The 14,021-nt window shown below is 34.5% G+C and overlaps 1 protein-coding gene across 2 annotated transcripts in view; it reads left to right on the top strand.

Annotated features, from left to right (window-relative positions):
* LOC106876902 (cilia- and flagella-associated protein 337) overlaps window positions 1–14,021 on the top strand; it is a 70,581-nt gene that overhangs the window by 26,758 nt on the left and 29,802 nt on the right. For both annotated transcript variants that reach the window (XM_089365442.1, XM_089365443.1), the window contains exons 8-14: window positions 503–595; window positions 3,544–3,664; window positions 5,299–5,368; window positions 8,016–8,210; window positions 10,750–10,792; window positions 11,632–11,737; window positions 13,312–13,469. In XM_089365442.1, coding sequence (XP_089221568.1) covers window positions 503–595; window positions 3,544–3,664; window positions 5,299–5,368; window positions 8,016–8,210; window positions 10,750–10,792; window positions 11,632–11,737; window positions 13,312–13,469 — 786 coding nt within the window. The remainder of the gene's footprint in view (window positions 1–502; window positions 596–3,543; window positions 3,665–5,298; window positions 5,369–8,015; window positions 8,211–10,749; window positions 10,793–11,631; window positions 11,738–13,311; window positions 13,470–14,021) is intronic.

Genomic DNA, 14,021 nt, shown 5'->3' with positions numbered 1-14,021 from the left:
TGCCAGAGAGAAACATTGCTGATGTAAATTCGCTGCAGTTACTGTGGAGAAAATATTTTCTCTTGTAGCAAAAGGGCATAAAAAATATATCTGTCCAATGCATTCCCCACCACCATCTATCAGATTCCCAGACATATTTCTAGCTCTATATGTGCACATCATCATCATTTGATATCCAGGTTTCCATGCTTGCATGGGTCAGACAGAATTTTTTGAGGTAGGTTTTCTGTGGCTAGATGCCTTTCCTGTTGCCAACTCTCACCTGTTTCCAAGCAAGAGGTATTATTTTGTCATGGTTAGACATGTTTTTCACAGAAGACTGGAAACAAACAGCCTAATTTTTATAACAGTTATGATTGTTTGCAACCATCACATGTCTAGGCAAAGGTATACACCAATAACACAAACACACACACATTTATATATGCCAATGTATATATTACTAATAAAAACAATTGTAATGATATCACCACCAAGTTATTAACTGCTTAATATATTTCAGAGCTATGCCAGATGACCAATGTGTGATAATCTTTGGTGATATGGATGGGCAGATTAATATTTTATCAATAAAGTCTGTTGGTGAATGCTTAAGGTTGTAATAAAATATTCTCATTTGTTTTTGCTTTTTTTTTAAATTATACATTTGATTTCTAAAACAATACTATAACCTTTTGATCAGTTTCATGAAGTTGAAAGAACACAGATTTTAATATTTTTCCTGTCACTCTATAATAGATAATACTCCAGTTTTGATTAAGTACTTGTTAAATGAATGCCATTTTTATGAGTATATCTGATGTCAAATAAGAATTTTGAGTAAACTTATAGAACATTACTGCACCTTCTACGACACAAGTTGATAAGTCTTAATGATTGTTATACATAAACTGAACTATACCATAGATTAGCAAATTAGTAGAGATGACCTAGAAGTTGTTCCATTTCAGTTACTATCGCAAACAGCAGTAGCTTTCTTCAATCGAATACACGTTGTTGATTGGTTGAAATTACCCAGATATGACAACTTTAATACGAAATAACTTCTAAGATACCAAATTTTGTAAAAAATGTTCAAAGTAAACCGTGTTCTGCCTGAAACATTCCACCAGTGTATGAAGTTTCAAACTGTTTAGTTAAAAATTAATTAAAAAATCTGTGAGCCAAACTGAACAAATCCGATTTTTCTTTGTAAATGAAAATATCTGTTGAAGGCATTATTTTACAAAATGCTTATCTGACTGTTTAGCATTCAAATTATTTTGTCAAATGTATTGCTTATTTATCCACATTGTTTTGAATTCATCAAGCATTATCTGGTAGATTCAAGATATCAATGATGTGATTGTTTATTTTTTGAATGACACGGTAGGGTAGGTACAAGAGGCTGGATCTGGCCAATTTGAACATAAAACAGACATAATATTTGGGCTGGATATGGATAGTTTAAATGCTAAAGGGTTAATAAATATGTAAGTGTATATTTACTTCTTGACGTTAATTACAAAAACTGTCTTGAATTTATTCGATTTACAAGGCAATAAGACTTCTTAGACTAAAATATATGATTGATGCTAAAATTTGTTAACCCCAAGATTTATAACTGAATGTTTAAAAACGTTTAGTATGAAATTTTAAGAAATAGTCTTGGTCAAAAGGCCAAAGAATATGCATGTACATATATGCATAAACACATGCGCACAACCCCCCCCCCCCCCCAGTTAATACATTAACCAAATGACAGCATTTATATGTATTTGCTAAAGATACTAGGAACAGTAACCGAATCTCACACAAATCTCATTCTACAGCCTTAAAAATGAGAATGGCACATTTTTAGATAATTTTAAAAAGAAGTAGTCACACATGACATAATGTAATCCTTAAAGATATGGGGTGGTCATTATTGGTATGCTTTTTGATTGTTAGTTTATTCTAGAAAGAGGTAAGAATGTGACATTTTGGTACAGCTGTTTTGGCCTCACCAATTTGGCATTGCTGATTCAACACTGACTTATTTGACATTAGATGTCTTAATGTTCTCTCTCTCTTACTTTCTCCCTTCTCTCTCTTTCTCTCGCTCTCCCTCCCTTCCTTCTCTCTCTATCTCTCTCTATTTGTTTATGTGTGTGAGTATGTTTCCGTTTATGTGTCTGAGGAGAGGGAAAAGTGTTCATGTCAATTGTGTTCAGTTAATAGAATGTAATCTGTCTGTCTGTCTCTCTCTCTGTTTATGTGTGTGTTCCCTTTCTGTGTCTGAGGAGAAGGACAGTGTTTATATCAATAGGATTCAATTGTATAATGTCTTTCTTTCTTTTTTTCTCTCTCTCTATCTCCCCATGTCTGTGTGTGTTTGCCTCAAGTATCAAAACATGCTGTCACCGAAACAAGCTGAATGTCCAGTCAGCCATGCCAAATCACCAGCACCCAAACAACTGTGTCCAGTTGTCTCATTCTGAATCTGGGACTAACCAGTAACAGGAACAACAATATAGTTAGAAAATCATCAATCTTTAGTAGTAGTAGTAGTAGTAGTAGTAGTAGTAGTAGTAGTAGTAGTAGTAGTAGTAGTAGTAGTAGTAGTAGTAGTAGTAGTATGGGAGTATATGCTGTATTAGTGCATTGCTGCATTGACTATTTGACACTTCTGTACCCTCTGACCTGTGGGTCAGCTTGTGTAGCTGTTGCTGGTGAAGATTTTATGAGGTTGAAGTGCAAATCCTACATCACAACCTCTTCTGGTCACCTTTTACAACACACAGAGGAAACGGTAGGTCTATTCTTTGACATGCCAGTTCGCACACAGCACAACCTTAAGACAAATTATTTATTAATATTTTTAAGCAAGATGGTTATTTTTTTAATGTTAATCACCACGTCAAAGTGGCTTTTCCATGTTACTACTAGTTTAACTCCAGGCATATCTTCTGGCAGCTGGTTATCCGTGTGACACTATATACAATATATATTGTTAGCAGGGGGAGAGAGCCCCTACCATCCTCTAGCAGACAACAGGATCATGAGACTGACTCAGTTTCGAGCAGCTTTGCTCATCCTCAGTCGTGAGCACTTGGCCCTAAAGTGATAGCCAGGGTCCACACCAGCCGGCAGTATATTGTAAACAAAGTGACCATTGGTCACTGATTTGCAACAAGCAAAATAACTAGTTGTAAAATCTCAAGAAGAAATCAGAGTAGTAACTATACTAACCAGTTAAGTTAATCACCACATCAAAATGGCTGTTCCATGTTACTACTAGTTTAACCCCAGGCAGATTTTCCACCAGCTGGATTATCGGTGCAGCCTGCATCCTGTACATACATATACATATTATTTCTTAAAAAATGGCAATTTATTTTAAAGCATTAAACCAAAAATATATTAACTATAATTATTCTGTATTTCACTTTATATCATAAGATTGTATATCACACTTCATATTTGTCCATCATTCCTCAAATTATTCTACACCAAATGTCTGTCTTATTAACGAGGATCATCTTTTGTTTTTGCCTTACCTTATGCTTACTGTTATCTCTAAAGGTTATGGAAGAAAAAGCCTAAGCATGAAAATTTCATTGCGAGTGTTTCTCTGCGGAGTATCATATCCAACCCTAATATAAGATTTGTTTGTTGGACTGTACATGAAGACTGGGTACAGCAGGTAAGACAATACATATATATCGTAATTAGTGGAGCATCAGGTAAGATAATAATTGTATACTGCAGCATTAGCAGAGCTTTAGCAGCATGTGTGTTGTAAATAGTAATCTGGTATTGCAGACAAGACAGTGCAACAATGAAACAATGAAACTTGTATATAGTGATTGGGTACATTAGAAATAACTTTTTCTATGAGACGCTGCTATATATATGCGTGTGTGTGTGTACTGAGGTCCTTCTTGATTGGCTCCTGGTATTAAATAAAGTGTTAACACATAGGGTATGCAAATTGGTAACCCCAGTTTTCTGTAGCTACTGTAATTGTGGAGTCTATAAGCGGATGTTGACACCTTTGATGAGAACCCAGTAAGATTCAGCTATCAATTAAGGCTGTTTGTCATTTTTTCAATCTACAGAGAAATAGCTAAATTAGCCCTGTTTATATATCTTCTGCATAGGTTATATATATATATATATATATATATATATATATATATCATCATCATCATCATCGTTTAACATCCACTTTCCATGCTAGCATGGGTTGGACGATTTGACTGAGGACTGGTGAAACCAGATGGCAACACCAGGCTCCAATCTGATTTGGCAGAGTTTCTACAGCTGGATTCCCTTCCTAACGCCAACCACTCAGAGAGTGTAGTGGGTGCTTTTATGTGTCACCCACACGAAGGTCAGTCAGGCAGTACTGGCAATGGCCACGCTCAAAATGCCACACACAAGAGCCAGTCCAGGGGCACTGGCAACGATCTCGCTCGAAAATCCTACGAAGTGTCCAATGCGTACCTTTCCTACATTGGACACTATATATATATATATATATATATATATATATATATATATATGTTTATATGTGTTATTTAACACAATATATGTACTTATGTGCAACTATTAGTTTCATGTGCTGAGAGCATGCCAAACAGTGTTTTTTAACACATCTGTGTTAAAAAACACTGTTTGGTATGCTCTCAGCACATGAAACTAATAGTACTAGATAAATACATGTATTGTGTTTATTAAATAATATTTATCTCTCACCAGATGGAGCACTTTTTTTTGTTGATCTTACCATCACAGAACAGTACTCTATACACACATGCACGCACACACACACTCACACATGTACACACATCAAAATCATGAAAGCAAATTAACTGCCATTCCTTTTTGCAATCTTGCAGAACTAAGACACAATTCTTACTCACTTGGTTTCCCCCCCCCCCTATCATGCCTGTATAAATTTACTGATGATTACGGTGGCTTCAGAGTCTTTTTATGACTCTAATTTCTTTAGCAAAGATGGTGCTTCTTACTACCCTAATTATATATATTCTTACACACACACACACACACACACACCCGCACACACTCTTATTAATTAACCTATATGGTGTTATGCTTGCGGCCACTAATATTATTATTTATTATGAATAATAATGTTCTTTTATAGATATATATAGCAAGATCACTTCATAAATGTAACATGATGGAGTTATACAAGTAAAATACATTTGATGATATTAATAATTGGTATAGAGTTACGTTTTGTGAAAAGTAAATTTACAAACATAAAACAGTTGCTATGTGTCTGATTGTTTATGTTTTATTTATTTTCAGGTTAAATACTGTCCACAAATTAAACAAGTTATATCGTGTTCTAATGATGCTAATTCAGCATTAGTTATAGGTATACGCACTTTACTTATTATTTGATTTGTTGTTCTTGATTTGATAAAATGTTGCTTATAGGTCAAGCTTTGAATTCCTTTTCTATAGATTCATAGGTCACATTATGTTATTGACTTCATTGTATTCAGTTTAAATTAGTTCCATTTCTATTTCACAGTTAAATAGTTAATGTTACTGTGTCTACCAAACTTCAATAACTACACATTGTTCATGTCTAATAGTACTGTTGATAGTCAGTCAGTTCCTTAACTAATTGGTAATTGAACTCTCTTATCATCAAAATTACAGAAGTAATCTACCATATTAATATTTTTCTTCTCTAATCACTGTTGATCCTTCTGTTTCACTCTAAATTTCATCCCTGTGCAATGCTGGGAACTAAAAAAATACAAAAAAACTTCTGTTTTGAACATCTTTTCCTTATATAGAGTTAAAATAATGCTTATGGTACCAAAGTGTTCACAAATCTGGTCACAGAGCATTTGTAGTGAAAAGCTTAACACTTAAACATTCCGGACCATATCCAAAACCACAGATGAGACCGTCTTACAAGCAAGGCTGTTCTAGATTTTATGCCTACCTATCTGATAAACATAACATCATCGCACACACACACACACACACACACACACACTGCAACAAATGCAATATTGATTGTCAAATTAGGGCCCAAATTCTGCACTTGTCAAGTCTCTTAGTGAATCCTTGCAGTGAGTTTGAAAATATTGAAGTTGTCTACTTTGTTACCTTGCTTTTTTTTCTTCTGTATCCACTATTAAAGCAGAAATCATTAATATATGAATGTGCTGGAAAGCAAAATTAATATTATTATTTTCACATGACCCCTGCCCCATACAACCAACCACTATGACAGAGTATAAACTGTGAATATAAAAGTATGAAATATGCTTTATCAAAGTACTAAACCTATGAGTTATTCTACAATATTTCATCACCTACTTATCCTGTCTTAGACAATTCACAAAATAATAACACTCAAAATACTCTCTTTCTCTCTCTCTTTGTATGTATGTATATATATATATATATATATATATATATATATATATATATATATATATGATGTCCCTTGATTCTGTATTATCTCATCAATGATGACCTAATGTTCTTAGAGAATCTAACAGTTTAATTCCAATAATTTTGCCATTTTCCTTAACTATGGCCACTTTATACTGCTGCCATCACACAAAATTTATTTTTCATTTGGTGTGTAACATCTGTTGGTAATTACTTGTTTAAACATTCAGAGTGAAGATTATTCAACCAAATGCAATGCTTAATTATGCACATTGTTTTTAATTAATCAAGTATTATCTTGTAGGTTTGAGATTTCAGTGTTGTGATTGTTCATTTTTAGAACAACATTGTAAGGTTGGTGTGAGAGGCTGGATCTGGCTGATGTGAACATAAAACAGTTAGAATATTTGGGCCAGATCTGAGACCCCCTTCAGTCATGACTGACCAAGTCCGGGCAAGGTTGTTTATGGAAGACCAGCAGTCGCCAATGCATACCAGCCTCCCCTCTCCATGCCACCGATGTTATCCAAGGGAAAGGCAAAGGCCGATACAGCTTGGCACCAGTGACATCGCAACTCATTTCTACAGCTGAGTGAACTGGAGCAACGTGAAATAAATTGTCTTGTTCAAGAACACAACACGCAACCCAGTCCGGGATTCGAGCTCACAACTTCGCGATCGTAAGCTCAACACTCTAACCACTGAGCCATGCGCCTTCGCTATGGGCCAGGTATGGCCAGTTTAAATGCCAAAGGGTTAAACAAATGTAGTAATTGTTCTTTGATAGTCAATCACTTTTGCAATTAACTTCTAATCAAGTTATATTATAATTAAACTTACAAATTTAATGTGTTGTATTAATTTCATTCCTCTCTCATTACTGTAGAGCTTTCAGATTCACTTCCTAAATTTCTCTGCCATACAAAATTACATTCTTACACACATATCATACAGTTTCAGTTGTTGTTGTTTGTTCCTTCATGAGCCATGCCTGGTTCATAAGGGCTGGTTTCCTGGTTTCATTGGCATATAGGTTCCCCACCTGGACGGGATGCTGGTCCATCACAGGTGAGCTGCTAGATGCAGGAGGAAAGAGTGAGAGAAAGTTGTGGCGAAAGAGTCAGCAGAAGTTCGCCATTACCTTCTCCCAGAGCCATGCGGAGCTTTAGGTGTTTCACTCATAAACACACACATCACCCGGTCTGAGATTTGAGCCCATGATCCCTCGACTGCAAGTCTGCTGCTCTAACCACTAGGCTATGTGCCTCCACATACAGTCTGAGTGGGGACATTAAACTCCCTTGTTCAAAATTATAATGACACAGATAGTGTGTCGTATAGCCAGCTGGAGACAATGGTTCCTGGGGCTAAATAACAGTAACAATCGTCCTAACCAGGACTGCCACCTTATGTTGGCAAATAATTTTTACTCTAGAGTCTGTCTTTTATAAAATAGAGTGAAATGGTTTGTTTCCATTGCTTCCTTATAAAATATCATTTTTTTAACACTTCTTCAAAAGATTTTAGTTCTTTAAAACACAACCTAACAAGTTTTACTTTATTGATATTATTTTATAATTATCTCGAAATCATTTTAATTACAACAGGTTGTACTATCAGCAGTGTTGATGTTGAGCAGCAAATGAAGTTTGTCAAAGAAAATAGTTTTTCTAAAAACAGCTTAATTGGAGAATTAGAGCCACCGAAATCAAGATCTGAACATGATCAGACAACTTTTAAAGTACACAAAGGAGTGAAATGTTTTGATTTCAACAAGAAAAAGAACATACTTGTAACTGGAGGTATGACTTACGAAATAGTATATCTATGTGTGTGTGTGTGTAATCTGTTTGAATAAATTTCATGATTAACTAATTGATTTATAATTGTGATAGTGGTAACCCAAATATAAACTTAGCTGTCCAAAGATGTAATGCAGCAGAATAAGAACTATTCATGTTCTTGTTGTTATTTATCCCAGATTAGCATTGATCCAACAAATCTATGATCATCAACATACCATCTATGTCCATTGTTTTTTGTGGGTTTTTTTTTATTATTCGAACAGTATATTTAAGACTACATTATACAATGTGCCCTACATGTTTTTTTAAGATACTGAGCGTGTGATTTGAGAGAGATCTGACTGCTATTTCTACCAGTTTGAACAACCTGCAATCATATACATTGAGTTTGTGTTTGTGTTTATGCAACAGCAATAGTAGTGGTTCATATGAAGGTCGTTCACTTCATACTTGTCCTTTCTTACTGTAAGTCAATAGGTCTGGTGTCCCAGCTGTATTTCCCATTTGCCTTTATTTACATGGGAAATATTTGACTTATTCACCATATATATATATAGCAGTGCTTCTTTACCTGATTAGTAAAGCCATTGATGGCATTGTTAGTATGATAAAGCCCTCGGCTGTTGTGAGCTCAGTTTGAAACAGCAAATATCAAGGGAACATTATGGGAGTACAGTAATCCCTCAACTAATGCAGGTGTTATGTTCCACCCACCCACCCCCGTAATAGGTGACAATCCATGAAGCAGAAACAGTATTGTACTGTATATTTAAAAAAATTATTTTTATAATTTGTATATATTTATTTTATTATAAATGCAAAAACAACACCACAGAGGAATCAACGTAAGTTTAAATAATAAACCATGATGGGGGAACAGCTATGTGGTGAGGGTATTTGGAATGGTTATGATTCTTAGAAATACAATATTCAAACTAGGTACACTACTTTATATATTAAATACCTTTTCAAAAAGAATCTTTGTCTGGATTAAAATGTGAGTAAGACATTGTGCTATTTGTGAACAGAAAATATGGCTGATGAAGTGCGAAAGTTCAATACAGTTTCATTATGTAAACTCTTGCATTCTTTAGTAATATCCATTAAAATTTAACAGAGGGGCACTAGACTCTGCAAATATTTAAAAAGAGATTCATGCTTGATGGGTTAGTAAAAGAAAATGTGGAAGAGTGATATCAGGACCAGAAGTGAAGAGAAGTGATGTCACATTAAGAAGCAGAACATTTGAACAACCCCTTTTCTTTGTCAGGATATTGAGTGGAACAGATATGTGGAGGGGATCTCAGAGGCAGAGTAGTTTTTGGCCAGAGGTTGGGGTAGCATGTACATGAAGGTACACATGTAGCATACACATGTAGGTACAACCAATTTATGAAGTGGATAATAAACCACTACACATATTATCCTCTGTTGGATCAAAAAGAAATTTGCTTTTATTTTTCTCAAAAACACAAGGAGAGGACATTTGTGGAATGCCACTCAATAGAAAGGAGAGCTAAGGTGAAAAGTTGGAGAACCATTGATCTATAGTTTATTTTTGCTTGAAATTTGTAAAATATGCGCTTTAATGTAGTTAACAACATTAAAACTATTATCGTTATTAAAATGCATTAACTCCTCATACTAAACTGGTTTGTTCTACACTACACTTGTTAGCTCAATACCAGTTCAAACCAGCTTAAACCAGCTTTGCTTAGTTGGCAACTCTACAATTTTAGAATTGTCAGAAACAACTGACCTATCTTAGCCATGTTATGATGAGCACTGAGTGCAAAAGTGCTGTTTACAAACAGGGGTAGAAGAAAAACCAAGGAAATGGGAGAACAAATTTTAGGATGTTGTGCTGCATCAATGAAATAATACAATTCTGAGAAGAATGGTGATTTACTGTGCTGCATAGAACCCAACCCTTGAAGGTTACAAAAAGTAGATACAAAATGAAGATAGTGATATTGACAATAATGATGGCTGAGTAAACAGAAAATGTTTGCAGTAACCAGGAAAAGCCCAGTTCAATTTAAATTAACATGTTTGTTGTAATTTAATGAAAATGGTAACACTTAAATAATTGTCTTTCAACATTTAATCTTTTTGTTCTATATTCTTCTTTGAATTCAAGATAATTTAATGAACAGCAGATGCTGTTTAGTCTCATGTCAGACCTGGTATCACTGGTGTTCCAGCCAAGAGCAACCAAGTCTATTAGTTATTGTATATTTAGGACAGTATTATTCAATGTCGTCTTTCCGTTTTTAATACTGTAAGATATGATTTGAGGGAGATCTGACTGCTGTTTCTTACAGGTTGAGTGTCCACATAGAAACCTGCTCATTCAAATGAATACCGATCATGTACTTTAGTTAACTCAATCAGATATACTCCTCTCCTACAAATGTACTTTATGCTCATTTCCTTCAAATGTACTTATAAAACAATAAACAAATGCTAGCATTTCAACATGATTTATTAAAATATTATTCTGGTTCTTCATGTACTTTCCATTATTACATTTTAGGCATGGATCGTCTAATCCGAATTTGGAACCCTTATGTACCTGGGTATGTAGATATGTATTTCATAACAGGTAACTTATTACCAATCGCTAGTCTAAAAATTAACCAAAAATTAAACTAGCATGAATGACATACAAGAGAATCGATAGCAAAGAAAAAAAAGAAAAGTTAATGGTTTAGAGGCATGGCTGTGCTGCTGTTGTTATTGTTGTTATTTCACTCCAGATCAAGCAGATCTAACGTGTAAGTGGTTGGTCATAGAACAAGGTACAATCAACAGATCAACAGTCTGAATATTTCATACCTCCATTTGATTGAGGATCGCATCTCACTTTTGAATATTACAAATATACAAACATCCTCACACACAGGTAACACATCTTGTCATCACTTTCTAAATATAATTGCAGAATAATTTTTCCAACCGTCATCAATCACTTACAAAACCTGACTTCAAAATCCATAGGAAATAACAGCTAAATCTCTTCTAAACTTCTCCCTACCATCTAAGAATTAATGAATTTACTGGATAATTCGATATTGTTAATAGCAGTTGTATAATGGATAGTCTCTTGTAGTCTGACAAAGACAGTTCTGCAATGTCTTGCTGGACAACATAAATGATCTGTTTATAATGATCAAATATATGTGCTGTACATTAGTTCACTCCCTCTCCCATCAAACCAACATTGTCTGAACAGGTGTATGATGTATCACCTGTCAGGTGTGAAAGTGATTGCAGATCAACATGAAATGAAGTGCTTTACTCAAGAACACACTAACAGTTGTCTGGAGAAATCAATAATAGGTCAACAGTTGACCTCTGCAACTCCTAAAAACAACTAATAAATGTTGTATTGACGTTATCTTGAATTTATCTTCAGAAAACCAACTGATATACTTCATGGACATTCCGCTCCGATTTTCTATGTATACTACAGTGAGGAAGACAATTGGATATTCAGTGTATCGTCTGATAAATGTATTAAGGTAAGGAAATTGTATCTTCTTCTTTATTTCTCTTATACTTTTTAAAGCATTATTTCTTCAGCTAACCTTCTTTATGGAACTCATTCAGTATTATTAAACCATAGTTCAGATGAACCAACATCATCTTATCCAAATCTACCAAAACCACTTTGGGGCATTGGCATCTAAATTATAATCTTATTTAGATATTACATTTTAAAAAGTAGGAAGGAGAAATATCTTGTTATGGAAGAGGAGATCAACAAGTTGGTAATAAATGTTGGTAATCACCTTACAAATTAAATAATTCTGTCAGTGTGTGTGACATATATCACTTTTATTATATTTTTTGATGAAGAAAAGTTTATATATGACTACTGGAATGATAAGCTTGATTAATTAGTGTATAGGTAAATATAAATAAATCTAGTGACTGAAAGCATAAAGTGATGTTAGTCATAATTACAGATAAAATAGGCTGTAAAATAAAACCTTTCCCGGACGAAATTGTACAATTTGTTCCGGTTCAGTTCCACTACTCAGCACCTTTAGTATGTATCTTCTGCTATAGCCAGCCCCATGCCAACCAAAGCTGTAGGAGTGGATTTAGTAGACAGAAAATGATAATGTCTGTGTGTATTTGTTTACATTAGCACTCATTGATGTTGTTTGGCATTTCTCCTGTCACTAGCTTTATCCACTCACTTTGTGCCTCCAAGCAGGGTGACAAGAAGGGCATCTGGTCATAAAACAATGCCTCAGTAATATATTCATCTAACCCATGCTATCATGGAAAAACAGATGTAAAGTGAGTAAATGAACAAAATATCTTCACAATATCACCCTCAAATATTTTAAGCCATTTACGGTTCTTGGTTACTAGTTTTTATTGTGTACTTCATATATATGTGCTATGTTTTGGGGGGTTTTTTACATTGGATTTTTAAAAGTTGTTTTCAATACAGACTTTGTGTACTTTACATCTATTTTGTTAGTTGTTGGTTTGTTAAAATACTAATTTGAAATGCTTCAGAATATATTCATATCTCTGGCTGACCTCCAGAATTTTTCCTCTTACATAAGTATAGAGTAAATAGTAAATTGTGGTTCATTAGAAATATTGAAGTTTCAATCTTCACTAAAGGTAAATTGTATGTGTGAAGGCTGTAAATTGGCAGTGAGTTTTACATAATGTCTCTATTAAGCTAAGCTGTTAATTCTATTTACATCTTATAGCAAGTCTGGCAATAATCAATTATTTGGGGTCAAACACACGACATGACTAGCTTTACTATGTTACAAGAAAACAAAGCTTTTAGTGGTGTTCAACAGTTAGGGAGACATTAAACGATTATAAACAGTTATTTTCAATTGAAAGTTTTGTTGACAATATACACCAGTCTTGAATGTATAACTAAAAAGATTTGTAATAAAAAACAAAATTGTTATGTCAACCATTTAGTAGTGTATTCCTCTGCCAGATTTCCTTAAATCTTCATAGATATGTATTTTCTATTCACTAAGTCTTAGTTTTACAATTCCTTTGTTTCATTTATGCTCTTCTTAATTTTTTTAACTTTCAATTTTTTTTTTAGGTGTGGAATGCTACGGATTATAGTTGTATTAATACTGTTCGACCAAAGTCACACCTTATCCATGGAGACCTAAGCACTGTCTACTACTCTAATATTTCAAAGACTTTAGCATTCACAACGAATGTTCTTGCTACTTTAAGCATGAAGATCAAATCAAAGTATATTTGTTATTTCCAAATTTATATTTTAATGTATATCACGTATACACATATAGATACACAAACTCATTCACTGTCACACATGCACACATGCATATAGAAGAATATGTTGTTGGCACTCCATCGCTTACGACGTCGAGGGTTCCAGTTGATCCAATCAACGGAACCGCCTGCTCGTGAAATTAACGTGCAAGTGGCTGAGCACTCCACAGACATGTGTTCCCTTAACGTAGTTCTCGGGGATATTCAGCGTGACACACAGTGTGACAAGGCTGGCCCTTTGAATTACAGGCACAACAGAAACAGGAAGAAAGAGTGAGAGAAAGTTGTGGTGGAAGAGTACAGCAGGGTTCACCACCATCCCCTGCTGGAGCCTCGTGGAGCTTTAGGTGTTTTCGCTCAATAAACACTCACAACACCCAGTCTGGGAATTGAAACCGCGAGTCCGCTGCCCTAACCTCTGGGCCATTGCGCCTCCACTATAAAAGAATATACACATATGCTTATCAACAAACTAGTACATGTTTTTATAAAAAAATGCTGTTTGTTGAA

This window comes from Octopus bimaculoides, chromosome Z, assembly GCF_046866305.1.
Source record: "Octopus bimaculoides isolate indiv1 chromosome Z, ASM4686630v1, whole genome shotgun sequence".
In the NCBI taxonomy this organism is placed as follows: domain Eukaryota; kingdom Metazoa; phylum Mollusca; class Cephalopoda; order Octopoda; family Octopodidae; genus Octopus; species Octopus bimaculoides.
The sequence above is the reverse complement of the archived record's forward strand: the minus strand, read 5'-3'. Positions and strand labels throughout refer to the sequence as shown.